Source organism: Palaemon carinicauda, chromosome 29, assembly GCF_036898095.1.
Source record: "Palaemon carinicauda isolate YSFRI2023 chromosome 29, ASM3689809v2, whole genome shotgun sequence".
Classification (NCBI taxonomy): Eukaryota; Metazoa; Arthropoda; class Malacostraca; order Decapoda; family Palaemonidae; genus Palaemon; species Palaemon carinicauda.
The window spans coordinates 87,322,295-87,343,012 of record NC_090753.1 but is presented as its reverse complement, the minus strand read 5'-3'; the positions used below and the strand labels follow the sequence as shown (position 1 = coordinate 87,343,012).

The 20,718-nt window shown below is 45.0% G+C and overlaps 1 protein-coding gene across 2 annotated transcripts in view; it reads left to right on the top strand.

The window, feature by feature from the left end:
- LOC137622320 (exocyst complex component 4-like) overlaps window positions 1-20,718 on the top strand; it is a 63,308-nt gene that overhangs the window by 3,734 nt on the left and 38,856 nt on the right. For both annotated transcript variants that reach the window (XM_068352892.1, XM_068352893.1), the window contains exons 2-5: window positions 8,002-8,163; window positions 8,694-8,863; window positions 9,770-9,935; window positions 10,367-10,578. In XM_068352892.1, the coding sequence (XP_068208993.1) occupies window positions 8,002-8,163; window positions 8,694-8,863; window positions 9,770-9,935; window positions 10,367-10,578 (710 nt within the window). The remainder of the gene's footprint in view (window positions 1-8,001; window positions 8,164-8,693; window positions 8,864-9,769; window positions 9,936-10,366; window positions 10,579-20,718) is intronic.

The window sequence follows — 20,718 nt, the reverse complement described above, 5'->3', positions numbered from 1 at the left end:
TTTTCAAAGGCTGTATTTTTTCAAGTTATGAACATTTCATATGAGAAATGTTATGACTGTAAGACCAGAGTTGAGAAGGAAAACAAACATGGCCTGAGTTTCCCTGCGCTACCCTCCCCCTTAAGCTTCTGTGTTCGTATTTTAGCCAAGTGTAGGGTGTAATCCTGTGTTGTTTTTCCCGTTAGAGTCGTATCTTCCTTTCATTCCTCCCAATACCGTAACTTGAAAGGACTTTTTGACTGTTAATGACATCTAAACTGTTCAGAACACCATTCAGCACACCAGTAATACCTCTTGTTTCCTCGGAAAAGGAAATGTCAGATAATGGTATGATACCCATAACGAGATTATCACCAACTGAGCTTCAAGGAAGAACTGTTTCAAAATGTTGGATTTAGAATCTCTTTGAAAATGTTAGGGGATTGGTAAAAAAAAAAATATTGACGGTGAAAATCTCTATGATTACCCACTCGTTGGGGGTAAACTGACTAAAGACACTGTTATTACTTACTGTATAGTAAAGCATCTTAAATGGTGCAAGAGTAAAGTTATACACAGGAGTGTAGCCCTATCCTTCCAATACTGGTCTTTTCCACTCTTCTATATGTCAGATATGCTAGGATATTAGGCAAGCCTTTGTTTTGTAAGGATGGACACATCATAACATAATTGTAATGTACAGTTGCCTAGGGTCTTCCTACCGTAGGCAATATTATGCACGCAGTTCATAATTCTGCCAAAAAAGCCATATGAACATTGTAACTTGCTTTATTTTTTTGACAAACCGTGATAGACTAGTTCAACTGGTCAGTGATTAATAAATCAGTACTTTTAAATATTTAACTTAGCCGGTGAATATATAGCTGCAACTCTGTTGCTCGACAGACAAAAAACTGTACAAAAAACTCGCCAGCGATCGCTATACAGGTTGCGGGTGTGCCCATCAGCGCCAACTGTCGGCCAGATACCAAACTCTATGTAAACAAAGACTCAATTTTCTCTCTGTCGATGTGTCGACAAGACGTACTTTACTCGCTGTTGAAACCTGGAGTTTTTCCCATCATCTTTGGTGAAGTACTATATTCTGGTTTTGAGCTTTCGCTGTGCAGGGTTTTTCTTCAAATAAATCCTTGAACTCTTTTTTGTATCGGATTCATTGTTGATGACTTAGATCGTTTTTTTGGAATTTTTCCTTGACCAATTCAAAATGGCTGACCTTTCACAAGTTCCCAAGATTAGAAAATGCAATGCTAGGGACTGTTCTAGGCGTCTTCCGAAGGCTTCTCTCGACCCTCACACTGTTTGTTCCAATTGTCGGGGTAAAACCTGTCAATTGGAAGATCGGTGTGAGGAATGCGTGGGCCTTTCGGAATTCGATTTTATCGAATTTGAAAAGTACACACGCAGGCTAGAGAGAGATAGAATTAGGAGAAGTTCTTCTAGGTCTATTGATGTTTCCTCTCCTCATGCCCCACAACCTATTCCTTCCCCTGTAGTGGTTGTTCCTAACCCCCCTCCTAGCACTCAGGAACCATCGATGGCTGACATGATGCGTGCTATCCATGCCCTGGGGGAGAGAGTTGAGTCCCTTGCAAGTGACCGCAATCAACTCATGGCGGATGTTAAGGAGCTAAAGTGCCAAAGTGCCGCGGGAAGTGATAAAGTGCCAAGTGAAAGTGTTGTGAACAGTGTTGCGCTTGAGGGTTCGTCTGTTCGTGCCTGTCGTCCTCCTAGTCCGGGACCTCTTGCAAGCTCCCAAGCCCAGGGGAGAAGCAATGTCGTACGACGCATGGGTTCGAGAGGCCTTGATCAGCGAACAGACGTTCCCTCCATGGTATCAGGCGTATCTCCCCAAGATCGCCCCTACCTACGTAAGACGAGAGAGCCCGTTTTTACCTCGTCGTCTGAAGGTGTTTCTCGTAAGAAACTTTGGACCAAGGTCTCACGACCTTTAAAGCGTAAGTCGGTCCCTTCAGGACAAGTCCAACGTCCCGGTTGTAGCCACTGGGTCAGTTCGGACTCGTTGCCGTCATCTGATGACTGCTCACCGCCTAAGAGAGGCAAAGCGGTACCGCTTCAGTCGCTAACCCCGTCTGTTGCCGCACCTGCTCCCGTAGACCCTAAATGGGCTTTGCTGCAAGACATGCAGTCCAAGCTTACGTCCTTGATGCAGGACTTTCATGTGGAGAAGGTTGCTACTGAACCTTCTGGCCAACAACCTTCCAAGCGAACGGTTGTGCGTCCTGTTGACGCTGAGGTAACCTTCTCGCGTCTACCAGTTGAGGTGGTTCCTCCACCGATGCGACCCAGTGTGGGTTGCCAGCCACACGTTGACGTTAAGCGACACTCGGAGGTGGTTGTTGACGTTCAGGACGTTCAACAACCATCAGAGGTGACTTGTTTTGACGCGGTGCGTCAACCTCCGCAACCCGGTGTGGTTTCGACTGCACAACCCAGACGGTCTAGACAGTCTCGGGTGGACGCCGTGCGTCCTCGCGCTACCATGGTTGTTGACAGTTCACAGACTGTGCAGCAGTACCATGACGTTGCGTCCGGCTCCGTCACGCATGCACCAGTGCGACCGGACTCAGCGAACCAGACGTTGCCCACTCCGTTGCCGTTTCCTCATCAGTTTTCGGATGAGGAACTATCTGATGAGGATGTTGCTGAACAACAAGACGATCAACAGTCAGAACTGGACGAGCCCAAGGCAACTCCTCCGTCATTGGACTTTAGAAAAGTCATGGCTGTATTCAAAGAGTTGTTTCCTGACCAATTATTTCTGTGGCTCCTCGTTCTCCGCCGTCAGAGTTTGTATTAGGCATGACTTCTACCGCACCTGCCTTTACTAAACTCGTCCTCTCACGCTCATCCAAGAGAGCTTTGCGGCTATTAGGAGACTGGCTAGAGTCCAAGAAGAGTTTAGGGAAGACAGCATTTGCCTTTCCCCCATCTAAACTCTCTTCTAGATCGAGCGTCTGGTATGCCACGGGAGAAGTTCTCGGCTTGGGAGTTCCTGCCTCTGCCCAGGGCGACTTCTCAAGTCTTGTAGACTCTCCCCGCCGCCTTGCCATGAGACGCTCGAAGATTTGTTGGTCACCATCGGACCTGGACCACCTTCTTAAAGGGATCTTTAGGGCTTTTGAAGTCTTTAACTTTTTAGACTGGTGCTTAGGAGCCCTGAGCAGGAAAATCTCTTCGACAGATAAGGATATTTCTTTGCTCATTATGTCCTGCATGGACAAGGCCGTCCGTGATGGGTCCAATGAGCTTGCTGCCTCATTCCCGTCCGGAGTCCTGAAAAAGCGAGAATCTCTCTGTTCGTTCCTGTCTGCTGGAGTTACACCATGCCAGAGATCTGAACTTCTCTTTGCTCCCCTTTCCAAGTGCCTGTTTCCTGAAGGCTTGGTAAAGGAAATTGCCGCTTCGTTAGTTCAGAAGGACACCCACGATCTTGTTGCGTCCTCAGCTCGCAAAGCTCCCCCTTTGCCTTCATTATCCGCTAGACCGAGGATAGACACTCCAGCGTCTCGCTTTATTCCGCCCTTTCGTGGCAGAGCCTCCAGCAGAGGAGGTGCTCGTGCCGAAGGGAAACGAGGGAAGAGGAAAGGACCCAAGTCCTCCAAGGGCAGAGTCTGACTGCCCGCAACTTCAGACAGCAGTGGGAGCCAGACTCAAGAACTTCTGGCAAGCCTGGGAGAGGAGAGGCGCAGATTCACAATCTGTCAAGTTACTCAGAGAGGGGTACAAAATCCCTTTTGTACGCAAACCCCCTCTAGCAACGTCTCCCATCGATCTCTCTCCCAGGTACAGAGAGGAAGAAAAGAGACAAGCCCTGAAACTGGAAGTGTCTCTTTTGCTAGAGAAGGGAGCGGTGGTCAAAGTCTCGGACCTTCGATCACCGGGATTTTACAACCGTCTCTTCCTAGTTGCAAAGAAGACAGGAGGGTAGAGACCGGTGCTAGACGTCAGTGCTCTGAATGTCTTTGTCACAAAGACGAAGTTCTCCATGGAGACCACAAAGTCAGTCTTAGCAGCGGTCAGAAGGGAAGACTGGATGGTCTCGCTAGACCTAAGGGACGCCTACTTCCACGTCCCCATTCACTCAGACTCCCAACCTTTTCTGAGATTCGTCTTCGAAAATGTGGTCTACCAGTTTCGGGCCCTGTGCTTTGGCCTAAGCACAGCTCCTCTCGTGTTTACGAGGCTGATGAGGAGTGTGGCCAAATTCCTCCACTTATCGGACATCCGAGCCTCCCTTTATTTGGACGACTGGCTTCTCAGAGCCTCTTCCAGTCGTCGCTGTCTGAAGGATCTCAAGTGGACTCTAGATCTGACCAAGGAATTAGGACTCCTAGTCAATTTGGAAAAGTCGCAGCTGGTCCCATCCCAAACTATTCTGTATTTAGGGATGGAGATTCACAGTCTAGCTTTTCGGGCATTTCCGTCGGCCCCCAGAATAGATCAAGCCCTGTTATTCATCCAGAAGATGCTGAAGAAGGAACGCTGCTCAGTCAGGCTGTGGATGAGTCTGGTAGGGACGCTGTCATCCCTGGAACAATTTGTGTCACTAGGAAGACTACACCTCCGTCCTCTTCAATACCATCTAGCTTTTCACTGGAAAAAGGACAAGACGCTAGAAGCGGTCTCGATCCCGATTTCCGAAAAGATAATGTCTTGTCTGACTTGGTGGAAGGACAATATCAACCTAAGAGAGGGTCTTCCCCTGGCTGTTCAGACTCCCAACCACGTTCTCTTCTCGGACGCATCGGACTTGGGCTGGGGCGCGACACTGGACGGTCGGGAATGCTCAGGTCTGTGGAACTCGAGTCAAAGGAGCATGCATATCAACTGCAAGGAGCTGTTGGCAGTACATCTGGCCTTGAAAAGCTTCGAGTATCTCCTTCAAGGCAAAGTGGTGGAAGTAAACTCAGACAACACCACGGCCTTGGCGTACATCTCCAAACAAGGAGGTACCCACTCACTGACGTTGTACGAGATCGCAAGGGACCTGCTCATCTGGTCAAAAGGTCAAGACATCTCCCTAGTAACGAGGTTCATCCAAGGCAACTTGAATGTCATAGCAGATTGTCTCAGTCGGAAAGGGCAAGTAATTCCAACAGAATTGACCCTCCACAAGGATGTGTGCAAGAGACTTTGGGCCACTTGGGGCCAACCAACCATAGATCTCTTTGCAACCTCGCTGACCAAGAGGCTTCCAATCTATTGCTCCCCAGTCCCGGACCCAGCAGCAATACATATAGATGCCTTTCTCCTAGATTGGTCACATCTGGATCTCTACGCATTCCCACCGTTCAAGATTGTCAACAAGGTACTGCAGAAGTTCGCCTCTCACGAAGGGACAAGGTTGACGTTAGTTGCTCCCCTCTGGCCCGCGAGAGAATGGTTCACCGAGGTACTTCGATGGCTAGTAGACGTTCCCAGAAGTCTTCCTCTAAGGGTAGACCTTCTACGTCAGCCACACGTAAAGAAGGTACACCAAAGCCTCCACGCTCTTCGTCTGACTGCCTTCAGACTATCGAAAGACTCTCGAGAGCTAGAGGCTTTTCGAAGGAGGCAGCCAGTGCGATTGCTAGAGCAAGGAGAGCGTTTACCATTAGAGTCTACCAATCGAAGTGGGAAGTCTTCCGAGACTGGTGCAAGTCAGTTTCTGTATCCTCGACCAGTACCTCTGTAGCTCAAATAGCTGATTTTCTCTTATACCTGAGAAAAGGACGATCCCTTTCAGCTCCCACTATCAAGGGCTACAGAAGCATGTTGGCATCGGTCTTCCGGCATAGAGGCTTAAATCTTTCCAACAATAAAGATCTGCAAGACCTCCTTAAGTCTTTTGAGACCACCAAGGAGCGTCGTTTGGCTCCCCCTGGATGGAATTTAGATGTGGTACTAAGATTCCTCATGTCAGACAGGTTTGAGCCGTTACAATCAGCCTCCCTGAAAGATCTCACTCTTAAGACTCTTTTCCTGGTATGCTTAGCCTCGGCTAAAAGAGTCAGTGAGATTCATGCCTTCAGCAAGAACATCGGATTTTCGTCGGAAAAAGTCTTGGCCTAAATCTTTCGATATTCCCAGCTTATCGGAGATCGTAGGCAATGAACTAGAAAGAGTCTTATGCCCTGTTAGAGCTCTTAAGTTCTATTTAAAGCGTACCAAACCTTTACGAGGCCAATCTGAAGCTTTATGGTGTTCAGTTAAGAAACCATCCTTGCCTATGTCAAAGAATGCTTTGTCATACTTTATCAGATTGTTAATACGAGAAGCTCATTCACATCTGAGTGAGGAAGACCGAACTTTGCTTAAGGTGAAGACGCACGAAGTTAGGGCTGTAGCAACTTCCGTGGCCTTTAAGCAAAATAGATCTCTGCGAAGTATAATGGACGCAACCTATTGGAGAAGCAAGTCAGTGTTCGCGTCTTGTTACTTGAAAGATGTCCAGTCTCTTTACGAGAACTGCTACACACTGGGACCATTCGTAGCAGCGAGTGCAGTAGTGGGTGAGGGCTCAACCACTACAATTCCCTAATTCCATATCCTTTTAATCTGTCTCTTGAAATGTTTTTAATGTTGTTTTTTATGGGTTGTCCGGAAGGCTAAGAAGCCTTTCGCATCCTGGTTGATTTGGCGGGTGGTCAAAGTCATTTCTTGAGAGCGCCCAGATTAGGGGTTTGATGAGGTCCTGTTGTATGGGTTGCAGCCCTTGATACTCCAGCTCCTAGGGGTCTGTCAGCATCCTAAGAGGATCGCGAGGCTCCGTAAGGAAGACGTACTTATAAGGCAGAGTAATCGTCTAAGTCGACTTCCTTACCAGGTACCTATTTATTTTGTTTTTGTTATTTTGATAACTTCTAAAATGAAATAAAAACTCTTAGCTCATAAGATGTAAACATATTTAACTGGTCTCTACCCACCACCCTGGGTGTGAATCAGCTATATATTCACCGGCTAAGTTAAATATTTAAAAATGATATTTTAATTATAAAATAAATTTTTGAATATACTTACCCGGTGAATATATAAATTAAATGACCCTCCCTTCCTCCCCAATAGAGACGCAATGGGACGAGAAGAAAATTGAGTCTTTGTTTACATGGAGTTTGGTATCTGGCCGACAGTTGGCGCTGATGGGCACACCCGCAACCTGTATAGCGATCGCTGGCGAGTTTTTTGTACAGTTTTTTGTCTGTCGAGCAACAGAGTTGCAGCTATATATTCACCGGGTAAGTATATTCAAAAATTTATTTTATAATTAAAATATCATTTTAGTTAGTTTGTTATAATAAACCTGGCCATACTTAGAATAGCTTAGGTTGTGTTAGAAGAATGAAAATTTGTAGTCTCTTTGTAAGTGAGGTCTGTGAAAAGTCATTAATGCATTGTCCAGGACTAGAAATCCACTATAGTAGCTTATATTGCAATTTCTATTATTTTGGAGTAAGAAGTAACAAGTATACTGTATAGTACAGCATAGGCTATGGACAGCCTAGGTAGTTCTAAATTGTATGATGTAAAGCAGCTTTTAATGTATTGTAATTAGTTTCTTGAAACTGATGAATACCATTGTGAAGGATGGTTAGCGCTTTATTATGATTTTTTATTGTAGTGGGTCAGTCTTCCCCATCTATTGAATAGGTTGGGTTTGGTGGTACATTTACGATGTGTAAAGCTTAAGAACTTTCATCTCGTTTGAAAGGCAAATATCTGCTATACTAAGCTTAACTTTAGGTTCTGCTGTACACTGGACTTAAACTGGTAACATCAGGTTAGGTATACTGCAATAGCCTTTGGTTTAACTACTGTATGAGAGAGGTTTCTTAAAGTTCCTACATTTACCTTGATTTTTGTTTAAAGTTATTCTATTAATAATCACAGGTTATGTTAAATTCTTAAAATAAGGTATGGATGTTACCCCATTTCTTGTAAAAGTATCTTCACCATCTTTGTATATTTTAAGTAGCCATAACCTTTTGTTTTTAATTTCAGAGTGGGCTGTTAATGTCCGTTATTCGAACGCTATCGGCCAGCGAAAGTAACGAGCAGAGAGATCGTGAGAAAGCCCGATTGGAGAGGGAATATAGAAAAAGCGATCAGCGCTTGGACCTTTTAATAACTAAACATGACCAGTCACTTAAAGATGTTATGGAAGTAAGTTTATGCAGTGGTGTCATTGATATCCAAATTTTAAGAATAATTTGTATTTTTTCTAGTTTTTTAAACCTAAGTCCTTTAGTAGGGGTAAATTCTGGCGACAGCTGGTAACGGCCAGTGAAGAATTATCATGGTTTTGGTAACCGGAACCCAGTATCCATTGGTGGTTTGGGTCTGACTGCACTCGGAGCTTCCATTCTGATTCTGCGCGACTTACAAGGTGCAAGGTGGTGTTTTTTTTATGATTGAATGGCTTAAACCAATCTTATGAACCAATTCATTTTTACTGTATAATTATTGTGCACAAAGTTCTATAAGAGGAGCCTGTTATATCTGCTATAGTAATATTAGGTGATAACTTCTTAGTTCCTGAAGTACTGTACTTTTATTACTGAAGAGTTTTAGACTAGTTTAGTCACTGTAATTTCTACCAAGTAATTCATATTATCAAGTAATTAGTCTTATATTTAAGAGTAAGAAAGATTTTTGTTAAAGTATTGTCTAATTTCATTTGTTTATTTGTACAGATTTTCAAGATTGTCTCCGGACGTCTTGCGGAATCTCGTGATCGGATACGCACAATCAAAGATAACCTGGCAGCGTGTAAGCGCTTGTTGCACTGCAAGCGTGATGAGCTTAAAGAGAGATGGCTCGAAGGAGTTGAGCACAAACATGTTATGCTTTTGCTGGAGCAAATGTGAGTTGTTGAGATGTACAGAAGTACTTCATTTACTATATAGTTAATTTCCTGTACGATGTCTCCAAGTACTGTACGATACTTTGTGTGAAGTTTTTCTTGATCATTATGATAGAACTGGGAAAAAGAATGATTTCAGAGAAGTTTCACATTGTTCTTCTGTGAAATGAACAATTGGGTTAAAGCAATGGTATCTACTTGTATAGGGATGCCTCACATATTTGGAAAATATTTCATCATCACTCTCCCTCCTCAATACAGTAATCTTTTATCTTCACTTTCCATGCTTGCAAATATACTGTTGCTGAGCTATTATAAATGTTTTCCTTTCATATTTCTCATTGTATTTATTTGAGAGTAATTTTATGTATTAAGTACAGTCTAGTGACTACCATACAGTATATGTCATTGCAGCTACAGTATTAATATTAATGAATGATGTGTACATTTTTTATTCTTTTTCATTATTTAATCAATCATTTGATTCCAAGACATGTTACTATATTAAAGTTTTAGGGTTCATGAATTTGTCATATCTGATTTTTCTTTTTTATGTTTATTCATAGAAAGATTAAGTGCTTGATTAGTTTGGGTGAAGAGCCATAACTCAAGTGAGGTTAGGGAAGATTTGCTGTGAATATATTCAGATTATTTTCATCGGCTTGACTTGAGAACTTTCAAGCGTTTTGATTGATTGTGATACAGTGTGAATTTTTGGAAAGCTCATAGTTTTTTCAATGTATGTGTTTTACCAAACTAAAAGCCAATTGATATACACTATAAATCTAAATCACAATTGTTCAAAACTCATTGAAAAATGCCAGAAAAGCCATTCAAGTATTTTTCATCAGACTGTATGGATTACTCTTAAACAAATTGATGTTGTAACATTGTCTCTATTTCCAGCGATGAAGTACGGGATGTGGGGGAACGTGTGGGGAGTTACATGAACAAAAAGCACTTTCTTCATGCAACGCAGCTTCTTGTAACATCCCTCAACCGTTTGGGCACAGACTTGAAGATGGTGGAGGCCCTAAAAGAGGTTAACTCTGATCTTCATGCCAGAAAAGAGGTAAGCTTTTGTAAGAATCCATCTGAGGATTTTGCAGTATTTTATGTATAGTTTTTAGTACAAAAGATTTGAGAAACTTTTCATGTATTAAACAACTTGAAATAAGAGTTTTTTATATGATTTCAATTCTAACATTCGAGAGATTTTTTGTTTTAATGTTACAATAGAATCCAGTCTTAGGACTTGACACCAAAACGTAGGCACTATGATTTTTTTTTTGATATATTGATACAGTGAACTGAAAAAGTGTCTTACCTACACCTTTAAAAGTTGTGGAAAATTTTAAACGTTTAGTATTTATTTTATAATAACTCAAACTCAAACCAGTGTTAAAAGATGCTTTAAAAAATGGTCAAGCACCTTAGATGAAATAAAAAATTATTATTCAGTGTTGATCTTCAATAAGGATACCTTACTTTCTACTACCTTAGAAACTTCATGAAAATTTGATAGAAGAGTTGCACAGGCACCTCTACCAGCGATGGACGAAAGAAGTGCTGGCCCTGAGGCGCCAGGGATCCGGTAGGGACTCGGCAAACACGCTCACTCGTGTGGGGTCCGACCGCACCAGCTTGGGGACCAGCAAAGCCGACAAAGCTCGTAAAAATCTGCAGGAGATGATGAGCACACCTAACAAGTTAAAGTTAGTTGGAGATGGAAATTTTTAATTATTATCGGTTATATTTCTCTGTGTATCTCATCTTCTCTATACATTTCCTCAACATACAAACTTAATATGTTCCAAGAACCTGTTTGTAAGTCGAAATTTGATAAATTTTGGCCTAGGGTAGGCCTAACATGAATCTCATGCCTGTGACTTCTAGCTACAAAAGTCAACAAATAGTCAGGTTTCATGTGAAATAGATATCAGGTTATTATTAATATAATTTTGCTTATTTTATCAAATGATATAATATTGTTTTTTTTCAATATTAAACTTAGCCGGTGATTATATAAGCTGCAGCTCTGCTGCCCGACAGAAAAACTCTACGGTCAAAATACGCCAGCGATCGCTATGCAGGTAGGGGGTGTACATCAACAGCGCCATCTGTCGAGCAGGTACTCAAGTACTCCATGTAAACACAGAACCAATTTTCTCTCTGTCGTGCCACCGGCAAGACCTACTAAATTCGCTGTTGCTTACTGGATTGGTTTTCACAGATTTTGGTGAAGTACACATTTCTAGTTATTAGCTTTCGCTTTGCAGAGGTTATCTTCAATACATCCTTGCTTTCTTTTATTGATTTTGGATTATTTGTTGACGACTTTGGATAGATTTTGAATTCCCCTTTGACTAATTCAAGATGGCTGACCCTTCTCAAGTCCCTAAATACAGAAAGTGTAGTGCTAGGGACTGTTCAAGGCGTCTTCCGAAGGCCTCTATCGATCCGCACACCGTTTGTTCCAATTGTCGGGATAAAGCCTGTCAATTGGAAGATCGATGTGAGGAATGCGTTGGGCTTTCGGAATTCGATTTTCTCGAATTCCTGAAATATTCACGTAGGCTAGAGAGAGATAGAGTCAGGAGAAGTTCATCTCGCTCCGTTGATATTTCCTCTCCTCATGCCCCACAACCTTTTCCTTCCCCTGTAGTGGTTGCTCCTGATCCCCCTTCTAGCACTCAACAACCTTCGATGGCAGATATGATGCGTGCCATCCAGGCTCTGGGTGAGAGAGTCGAGTCATTAGCGAGTGACCGTAACCAACTCATGGCAGACGTCAAGGAGTTGAAGGGTAAGAGTGCAGTGGGTAGTGACAAAGTGAGTGCCAGTGTTGTGGAAAGTGTTGTGGAAAGTGTTGTGGATAGTGTTGCGCTTGAGGGTTCGTCTGTTCGTGCCTGTCGTCCTCCTAGTCCGGGACCTCTTGCAAGCTCCCAAGCCCAGGGGAGAAGCAATGTCGTACGACCAAAGGGTTCGAGAGGCTTTAATCAGCGAACAGACGTTCCCTCCGTGGTTTCGGACGTATCTATCCAAGATCGTCCCACCCACAAGAAGACGAGAGAGCCCATTTATTCCTCGTCTGCGGAAGATGTTTCTCGGAAGAAACAATGGACCAAGGTCTCACGGCCTCTTAAACGCAAGTCGGTCCCTTCCGCGCAAGTCCAACGGCCCAGTTGTAGCCACTGGGTCAGTTCGGACTCGCTGCAGTCTTCCGATGACTGCACACCTCCTAAGAGAGGCAAAGCGGTACCGCATCAGGCAGTAACACCGTCTGTTGCCGCACCTGCTACTGTAGACCCTAAGTGGTCTTTGCTGCAGACCATGCAGACTCAGTTGACGTCTTTAATGCAGGACTTTCGTGCGGAGAAGGTTGACGCTGCACCAACCGCTAGCCTACAACCACCTACGGTTGTGCGTCCAGTGGACGCTGAGGCTACCTTCTCCCGCACTCCAGCTGTGAGAGTCCCGCCACCCATGCGCTGCCAGCCGCATGTTGACGTTCAGCGACGCACGGAACCCTCCGTTGACGTTCGCGAGTTACAACAACAACCTAAGTTGTTTTGTTTTGACGCTGTGCGTCAACTTCCGCAACCCAGTGTGGTTACCACTACTCGCCCACAGCAGACTAGACAGTCAGGAGTAGACGCTTTGCGCCCCCGCGCTGCTATGGTAGTTGCCAGCTCACAGACTGGGCAACAGTTCCATGACGTTGCGTCCGGTGCAGTCACGCATGCACCCGTGCTGCCGGACTCAGTTGACCAGCCAACTCCTACTCCTTTGCCGCTTCCTCCTCAGTATTCAGATGATGGACTCTCTGATGATGACGACGCTGCACACATTGACGACCCGCATACGGACTTCGACGAACCCAAGACCACGCCTCCCTCCTTGGACTTTAGAAAAGTTCTTGCACTGTTCAGGGAGATGTATCCTGATCAGTTTGTTTCTGCGGCCCCACGCTCACCTCCATCTTTTCGAAGCTCGTCCTCGCCCGCTCGTCTAAGAGAGCTTTAAGAGTGTTGGGAGAATGGTTGCAGTCCAAAAAGCACCTTGGGAAGACAGCATTCACGTTTCCCCCTGCGAAACTCTCTTCCAGATCGAGCGTCTGGTATGCCACGGGAGAAGTTCTCGGCTTGGGAGTTCCTGCCTCTGCCCAGGGCGACTTCTCAAGCCTAGTAGACTCTCCCCGCAGGCTAGCCATGAGACGCTCCAAGATTTGTTGGACTCCTTCAGACTTAGACCATCTGATGAAAGGAGTGTTCAGAGCCTTCGAGGTTTTTAACTTTTTGGACTGGTGTTTGGGAGCGTTGAGCAGGAAGATCTCCCCTTCTGACAAGGATACTTCCATGCTCATTATGTCCTGCATGGACAAGGCCATACGGGACGGTTCCAGTGAGCTTGCGGCTTCGTTCGTTTCCGGGGTCCTCAAGAAACGGGAAAACCTTTGCTCCTCCTTGTCAGCCGGAGTAACACAGTGTCAGAGATCGGAACTTATGTTTGCTCCTCTCTCAAAGTGCCTTTTCCCAGAAGAGTTGATAAAGGAGATTGCTGCCTCCTTGATTCAAAAAGACACGCATGACCTGGTTGCGTCATCTGCTCGCAAAGCCACCCCTTTGCCTACCGTGTCTAGACCCAGGATGGACACTCCAGCGTCCAGGTTCATTCCGCCCTTTCGTGGCAGAGCCTCCAGCAGAGGAGGTGCTCGTGCTGAAGGGAGACGCGGGATTAAGAAGAAAGGTACCAAGTCCTTTAAGGGCAGAGTCTGACTGCCACATTCTTCAGACAGCAGTGGGAGCCAGACTCAAGAACTTCTGGCAGTCTTGGGAGAAAAGGGGCGCAGATGCACAATCTGTGAAGTTGCTCAGAGAAGGGTACAAGATCCCGTTTATACGCAAACCCCCTCTAGCAACGTCGCCCATCGACCTCTCTCCCAGGTACAGAGAGGAGGACAAGAGACTAGCTTTGAAGCAAGAGGTGTCCCTCTTACTAGAAAAGGGAGCGGTAGTCAAAGTCCGGGACCATCAATCCCCGGGCTTCTACAACCGTCTCTTCTTAGTGGTAAAGAAGACAGGAGGGTGGAGGCCGGTGCTAGACGTCAGTGCTCTGAAGGTCTTTGTCACAAAGCAGACGTTCGCCATGGAGACGACAAAGTCTGTTCTAGCAGCGGTCAGGAAGGAAGACTGGATGGTCTCTTTAGACCTAAGGGACGCTTACTTTCACGTCCCCATCCACCCAGATTCCCAACCTTATCTAAGGTTCGTTTACGGGAAGGTTGTCTACCAATTTCAAGCCCTGTGCTTTGGCCTAAGCACGGCTCCTCTTGTCTTTACGAAACTGATGAGGAATATTGCCAAATTCCTGCATTTAGCGGACATCAGAGCCTCCCTCTATTTGGACGACTGGCTTCTAAGAGCTGCTTCAAGTCGTCGCTGTCTGGAGAATCTAAAGTGGACTCTAGATCTGACCAAGGAATTGGGTCTCCTGGTCAATATGGAAAAGTCCCAACTGGTCCCATCCCAAACTATAGTGTATTTAGGGATGGAGATTCACAGTCAAGCTTTTCGGGCTTTTCCGTCGGCCCCCAGAACAAGTCAAGCCCAAGGATGCATCCAGAACATGCTAAAGAAGGACCGATGTTCAGTCAGACAGTGGATGAGTCTGATAGGGACGCTTTCATCCCTGGAACAGTTCATCGCGTTAGGGAGACTGCACCTCCATCCCCTTCAATTTCACTTAGCTGTGCACTGGAAAAAGGACAAGACGCTAGAAGCGGTCTCGATCCCCATTTCCGAGAAGATGAAGTCATCACTGACTTGGTGGAAGGACAACATCCACCTCAGAGAGGGTCTGCCCCTGGCTGTTCAGACCCCCCAACCACGTTCTCTTCTCGGACGCATCGGACACGGGCTGGGGTGCGACATTAGACGGTCGGGAATGCTCGGGATCTTGGAACTCGAATCAAAGAACGTTACATATCAACTGCAAGGAGCTACTGGCAGTTCATCTGGCCTTGAAAAGCTTCAAGTCCCTCCTTCTAGGCAAGGTGGTGGAGGTGAACTCAGACAACACCACGGCCTTGGCGTACATCTCCAAACAAGGAGGGACCCATTCTATGACGTTGTACGAGATCGCAAGGGACCTCCTCACTTGGTCAAGAGATCTAAACCTTTCTCTAGTAACGAGGTTCATTCAAGGCAACATGAATGTCATGGCGGACTGCCTCAGTCTGAAGGGTCAAATCATCCCAACAGAATGGACCCTACACAAGGATGTGTGCAAGAGACTATGGGCCACATGGGGCCAACCTACCATAGATCTCTTTGCAACCTCGATGACCAAGAGGCTCCCAAATTATTGCTCGCCAATCCCGGACCCAGCAGCAGTTCATATAGATGCCTTTCTACTGGATTGGTCCCATCTAGACCTTTATGCATTCCCCCCGTTCAAGATTGTCAACAAGGTACTGCAGAAGTTCGCCTCTCACGAAGGGACAAGGTTGACGTTAGTTGCTCCCCTCTGGCCCGCGAGAGAATGGTTCACCGAGGTACTTCAATGGCTGGTGGACGTTCCCAGAACTCTTCCTCTGAGAGTGGACCTTCTACGTCAGCCACACGTAAAGAAGGTACACCCAAGCCTCCACGCTCTTCGTCTGACTGCCTTCAGACTATCGAAAGACTCTCGAGAGCTAGAGGCTTTTCGAAGGAGGCAGCCAGGGCGATTGCTAGAGCAAGGAGGACATCCACTCTTAGAGTCTACCAGTCGAAGTGGGAAGTCTTCCGAAGCTGGTGCAAGTCAGTATCAGTATCCTCAACCAGTACCTCTGTAACCCAAATAGCTGACTTCCTTTTATACCTGAGGAAGGAAAGATCTCTTTCAGCTCCCACAATCAAAGGTTACAGAAGCATGTTGGCAACAGTCTTCCGTCACAGAGGCTTAGATCTTTCCAACAACAAAGATCTACAGGACCTCCTTAAGTCTTTTGAGACCTCGAAGGAGCGTCGTTTGGCTACACCAGGTTGGAATTTAGACGTGGTACTAAGATTCCTTATGTCAGAAAGGTTCGAGCCACTACAATCAGCCTCCTTTAAAGATCTCACTTTAAAGACTCTTTTCCTCGTCTGCTTAGCAACAGCTAAAAGAGTCAGTGAGATACACGCCTTCAGCAAGAACATCGGATTTTCATCTGAAACGGCTACATGTTCTTTACAGCTTGGTTTTCTAGCCAAAAACGAACTACCTTCTCGTCCTTGGCCGAAATCGTTCGATATTCCAAGCCTTTCTAATTTGGTTGGAAATGAACTAGAAAGAGTCTTATGCCCTGTTAGAGCTCTTAAGTTCTATTTAAGACGAACTAAACCTTTACGAGGACAGTCAGAAGCTTTATGGTGTGCTATTAAGAAACCTTCTTTACCTATGTCAAAGAATGCAGTTTCCTATTATATCAGACTGTTGATACGAGAAGCTCATTCCCATCTGAATGAGGAAGACCATGCTTTGCTGAAGGTAAGGACACATGAAGTTAGAGCTGTCGCAACTTCAGTGGCCTTTAAACAAAATAGATCTCTGCAGAGTATAATGGACGCAACCTATTGGAGAAGCAAGTCAGTGTTCGCGTCTTTTTATCTTAAAGATGTCCAGTCTCTTTACGAGAACTGCTACACCCTGGGACCATTCGTAGGAGTGAGTGCAGTAGTGGGTGAGGGCTCAACCACTACATTCCCCTAATTCCATAACCTTTTTTAATCTTTCTCTTGAAATGTTTTTTATTGTTGTTTTTGGGTTGTCCGGAAGGCTAAGAAGCCTTTCGCATCCTACTTGATTTGGCGGGTGGTCAAAGTCATTTCTTGAGAAGCGCCTAGATTAGAGGTTTTGATGAGGTCCTTTAGTATGGGTGGCAACCCTTGATACTTCAGCTCCTAGGAGTCGCTCAGCATCCTAAGAGGATCGCGAGGCTCAGTAAGGAAGACGTACTTAAAAAGGCAGAGTAATTGTTCAAGTCGACTTCCTTACCAGGTACTTATTTATTTTATGTTTGTTATTTTGAATAACTGCTAAAATGAAATACAAAATACTTAGCTCATAATAATGTAAACACGTAATGCTGGTCTCTACCCACCCCCCTGGGTGTGAATCAGCTTATATAATCACCGGCTAAGTTTAATACAGTGAACCCTCGTTTATCGCGGTAGATAGGTTCCAGTCGCGGCCGCGATAGGTGAAAATCCGCGAAGTAGTGACACCATATTTACCTATTTATTCAACATGTATATTCAGACTTTTAAAACCTTCCCTTGTACGTAGTACTGTTAACAAACTACCCTTTAATGTACAGAACACTTAATGCATGTACTACAGTACCCTAAACTAAAACAGGCACAAATATTAAAGGTGATTTTATATCATGCATTTCCTAAACATGCTAAAAAGCACGATAAAAAATGGCAACCAATGTTTTGTTTACATTTATCTCTGATCATAATGTAGAAACAAACTGGAGGTAGAGCTTTGCTTATTACCCAGACATATTTCCCATACTTTTCCCTTAGAACTACATCACATCTTCCTACTTTAGATATATATATATATATATATATATATATATATATATATATATATATATATATATATATATATATATATATATGTGTGTGTGTGTGTGTGTGTGTGTATATATATATATATATATATATTTATATGTATACACATATACATACCTACATATATACATAAATACATGCATACATATATATATATATATATATTACTGTATATATATGGGTTATGGAAAAAATCCGCGAAGTGGTGAATCCGCGATGGTCGAACCGCGAAGTAGCGAGGGTTCACTGTATTGAAAAATGTTATTTTTATTAATAAAATAAATTTTTGAATATACTTACCCGGTGATTATATATTAAAGGACCCTCCCTTCCTCCCCAATAGAGACCCAGTGGACCGAGGAGAAAATTGGTTCTGTGTTTACATGGAGTACTTGAGTACCTGCTCGACAGATGGCGCTGTTGATGTACACCCCCTACCTGCATAGCGATCGCTGGCGTATTTTGACCGTAGAGTTTTTCTGTCGGGCAGCAGAGCTGCAGTTTATATAATCACCGGGTAAGTATATTCAAAAATTTATTTTATTAATAAAAATAACATATTACAATATTTCCTTATCTTTGTTTTTTTCATTTGGATTTGTGATGGTATCTCTGAATTTTGTAACTTGAGGACGTGATGTATTTTCAAGCCGCTTTGTTTCTGTTTTCTACATCATCCATATATCAATGAATGTTCTCAAGTATCTATTCATTTCCAGTACCTGTATATAGAATTTTTTTCTTATACAGTATATGTACAAAATTTAAATGTATGAAATTATCTCTCTAGTATTTACAATTTTATGGTCATCTCTCTTCATTTGTATTCATCTTCTTCTTTGTCTACATCTTTTTTAAATATTTAACTTAGCCGGTGAATATATAATAGCTGCAACTCTGCGGCTCGACAGACAACATACTTAAAAAACTCGCGAGCGATCGCTATGCAGGTTGCGGGTGTGCCCACCAGCGCCAACTGTCGGCCAGATACCACTCTCGGATGTAAACAAAACCTTCAATTCTTCTCTGTCGACGTTGGCGACAAGACGTACTTTTACTCGCTGTAGAACCTGGAGTTTTCCCATCATATTTGGTGAAGTACTTTAATTTGGTTTGAGCTTTCGCAGTACAGGTGTTTTTCTTCAAAATAAACCCTTGAACTCTTTTTTTGAATCGGATTATTTGTTGATGACTTAGATCGTTTTTTGGAATTTTCCTTTGACTAATTCAAAATGGCTGACCCTTCTCAAGTTCCTAAGTTTCGAAAGTGTAATGCTAGGGACTGTAATAGGCGTCTTCCAAAGGCTTCTCTCGACCCTCACACTGTTTGTTCCAATTGTCGGGGTAAAACCTGCCAATTGGGAGATCGGTGTGAGGAATGCGTGGGCCTTTCGGAATTCGATTTAATCGAATTTGATAAATATACACGCAGACTAGAGAGAGATAGGGTAAGGAGAAGTTCTTCTAGGTCCGTAGATTTTTCCTCTCCACATGCCCCTGAACCTAATCCTTCCCCTGTAGTGGTTGTTCCTAACCCCACTCCTGGCACTCAGGAACCGTCTATGCAAGACATGATGCGTGCTATCCATGCCTTGGGGGAGAGAGTTGAGGCTTTAGCAAGTGACCGTAACCAACTCATGGCAGACGTGAAGGAACCCAAGTGCCAAAGTGCCACGGCGGAAAGTGGGAAAGTGCCTAGTGTTACGCAAAGTGTTGTGAACAGTGTTGCGACCGAGGGTTCGTCTGTTCGTGCCTGTCGTCCACCTAGTCCGGGACCTCTTGCAAGCTCCCAAGCCCAGGGGAGAAGCAATGTCGTACGACTTATGGGTTCGAGAGGCCTTGATCAGCGAACAGACGTTCCCTCTTTGGTATCAGGCGTATCTCGTCAAGATCGCCCTTACCTTAAGACGAGAGAGCCCATTTTTACCTCGTCGTCCGAAGGCGTTTCACGTAAGAAACCTTGGACCCAGGTCTCTAGACCTTTAAAACGCAAGTCGGTCCCTTCAGGACAAGTCCAACGTCCCGGATGTAGCCACTGGGACAGTTCGGACCCGTTGCCGTCATCTGATGACTGCTCGCCGCCTAAGAGAGGCAAAGTTGTGCCGTCTCATTCGCTAACCCCGTCTGTTACCGCACCCGCTTCCGTAGACCCTAAATGGGTGTTACTGCAAGACATGCAGTCTAAGCTTGCGTCCCTTATGGAGGACTTCAATGCAGAGAAGGTTTCCGTTGAACCTACTGGCCGTCAGCCATCCAAGCGTTCTGTTGTGCGTCCTGTTGACGTTGATGTAGCTTTCTCGCGTCAACCAGTTGGGGTTGTACCTCCCCCGATGCGATCCCGTGTGGATTTCCAGCCGCACGTTGACGTTAGGCAACTCACTGATGCGACTGGTGACGTTCAGGACGGTCACCAACCATCAAAGTTGACTTGTTTTGACGCGGTGCGTCAACCTCCGCAACCCAGTATGGTGTTGACTGCACAACCCAGACGGTCTAAACAGTCTCGGGTGGATGCTGTGCGTCCCCGCGCACCTGTTGTTGTTGACAGTTCCCAGACTGTTCAGCAGTTTCAGGACGCTGCGTCCTGCTCCGTCACGTATGCACCAGTGCGGCCGGACGCTGCGAGTCAAACGTTGCCTACCCCTTTGCCGTTTTCTCATCAGTTATCAGATGAGGAACTGTCAGATGAGGACGTTGCTGAACCACAGCCTGAGGATCAGCCTTCAGAATTAGATGAGCCTAAAGCAGTTCCACCATCTATGGACTTAAGAAAAGTCATGCTTGTGTTTAAAGAGTTGTTCCCTGAACACTTTATCTCTGTGGCTCCTCGTTCGCCGCCGTCTGAGTTCGTTTTAGGCATTCCTGCTGCCATGCCAGCCTTTACGAAACTCGTTCTCTCTCGCTCATCCAAGAGAGCTTTACGGCTGTTAGGCGATTGGTTAGAAACCAAGAGGAGTTTAGGGAAGACGGCCTTTGTCTTCCCCCCATCTAAACTCTCGTCTAGATCGAGCGTCTGGTATGCCACGGGAGAAGTTCTCGGCTTGGGAGTTCCTGCCTCTGCCCAGGGCGACTTCTCAAGTCTTGTAGACTCTCCCCGCCGCCTTGCCATGAGACGTGCGAAGACTAGTTGGTCATCCTCGGACCTGGACCACCTTCTTAAAGGCATCTTTAGGGCGTTTGAAGTTTTTAACTTCCTGGACTGGTGTTTGGGAGCCCTGAGTAGGAAAATCTCATCTGCCGATAGGG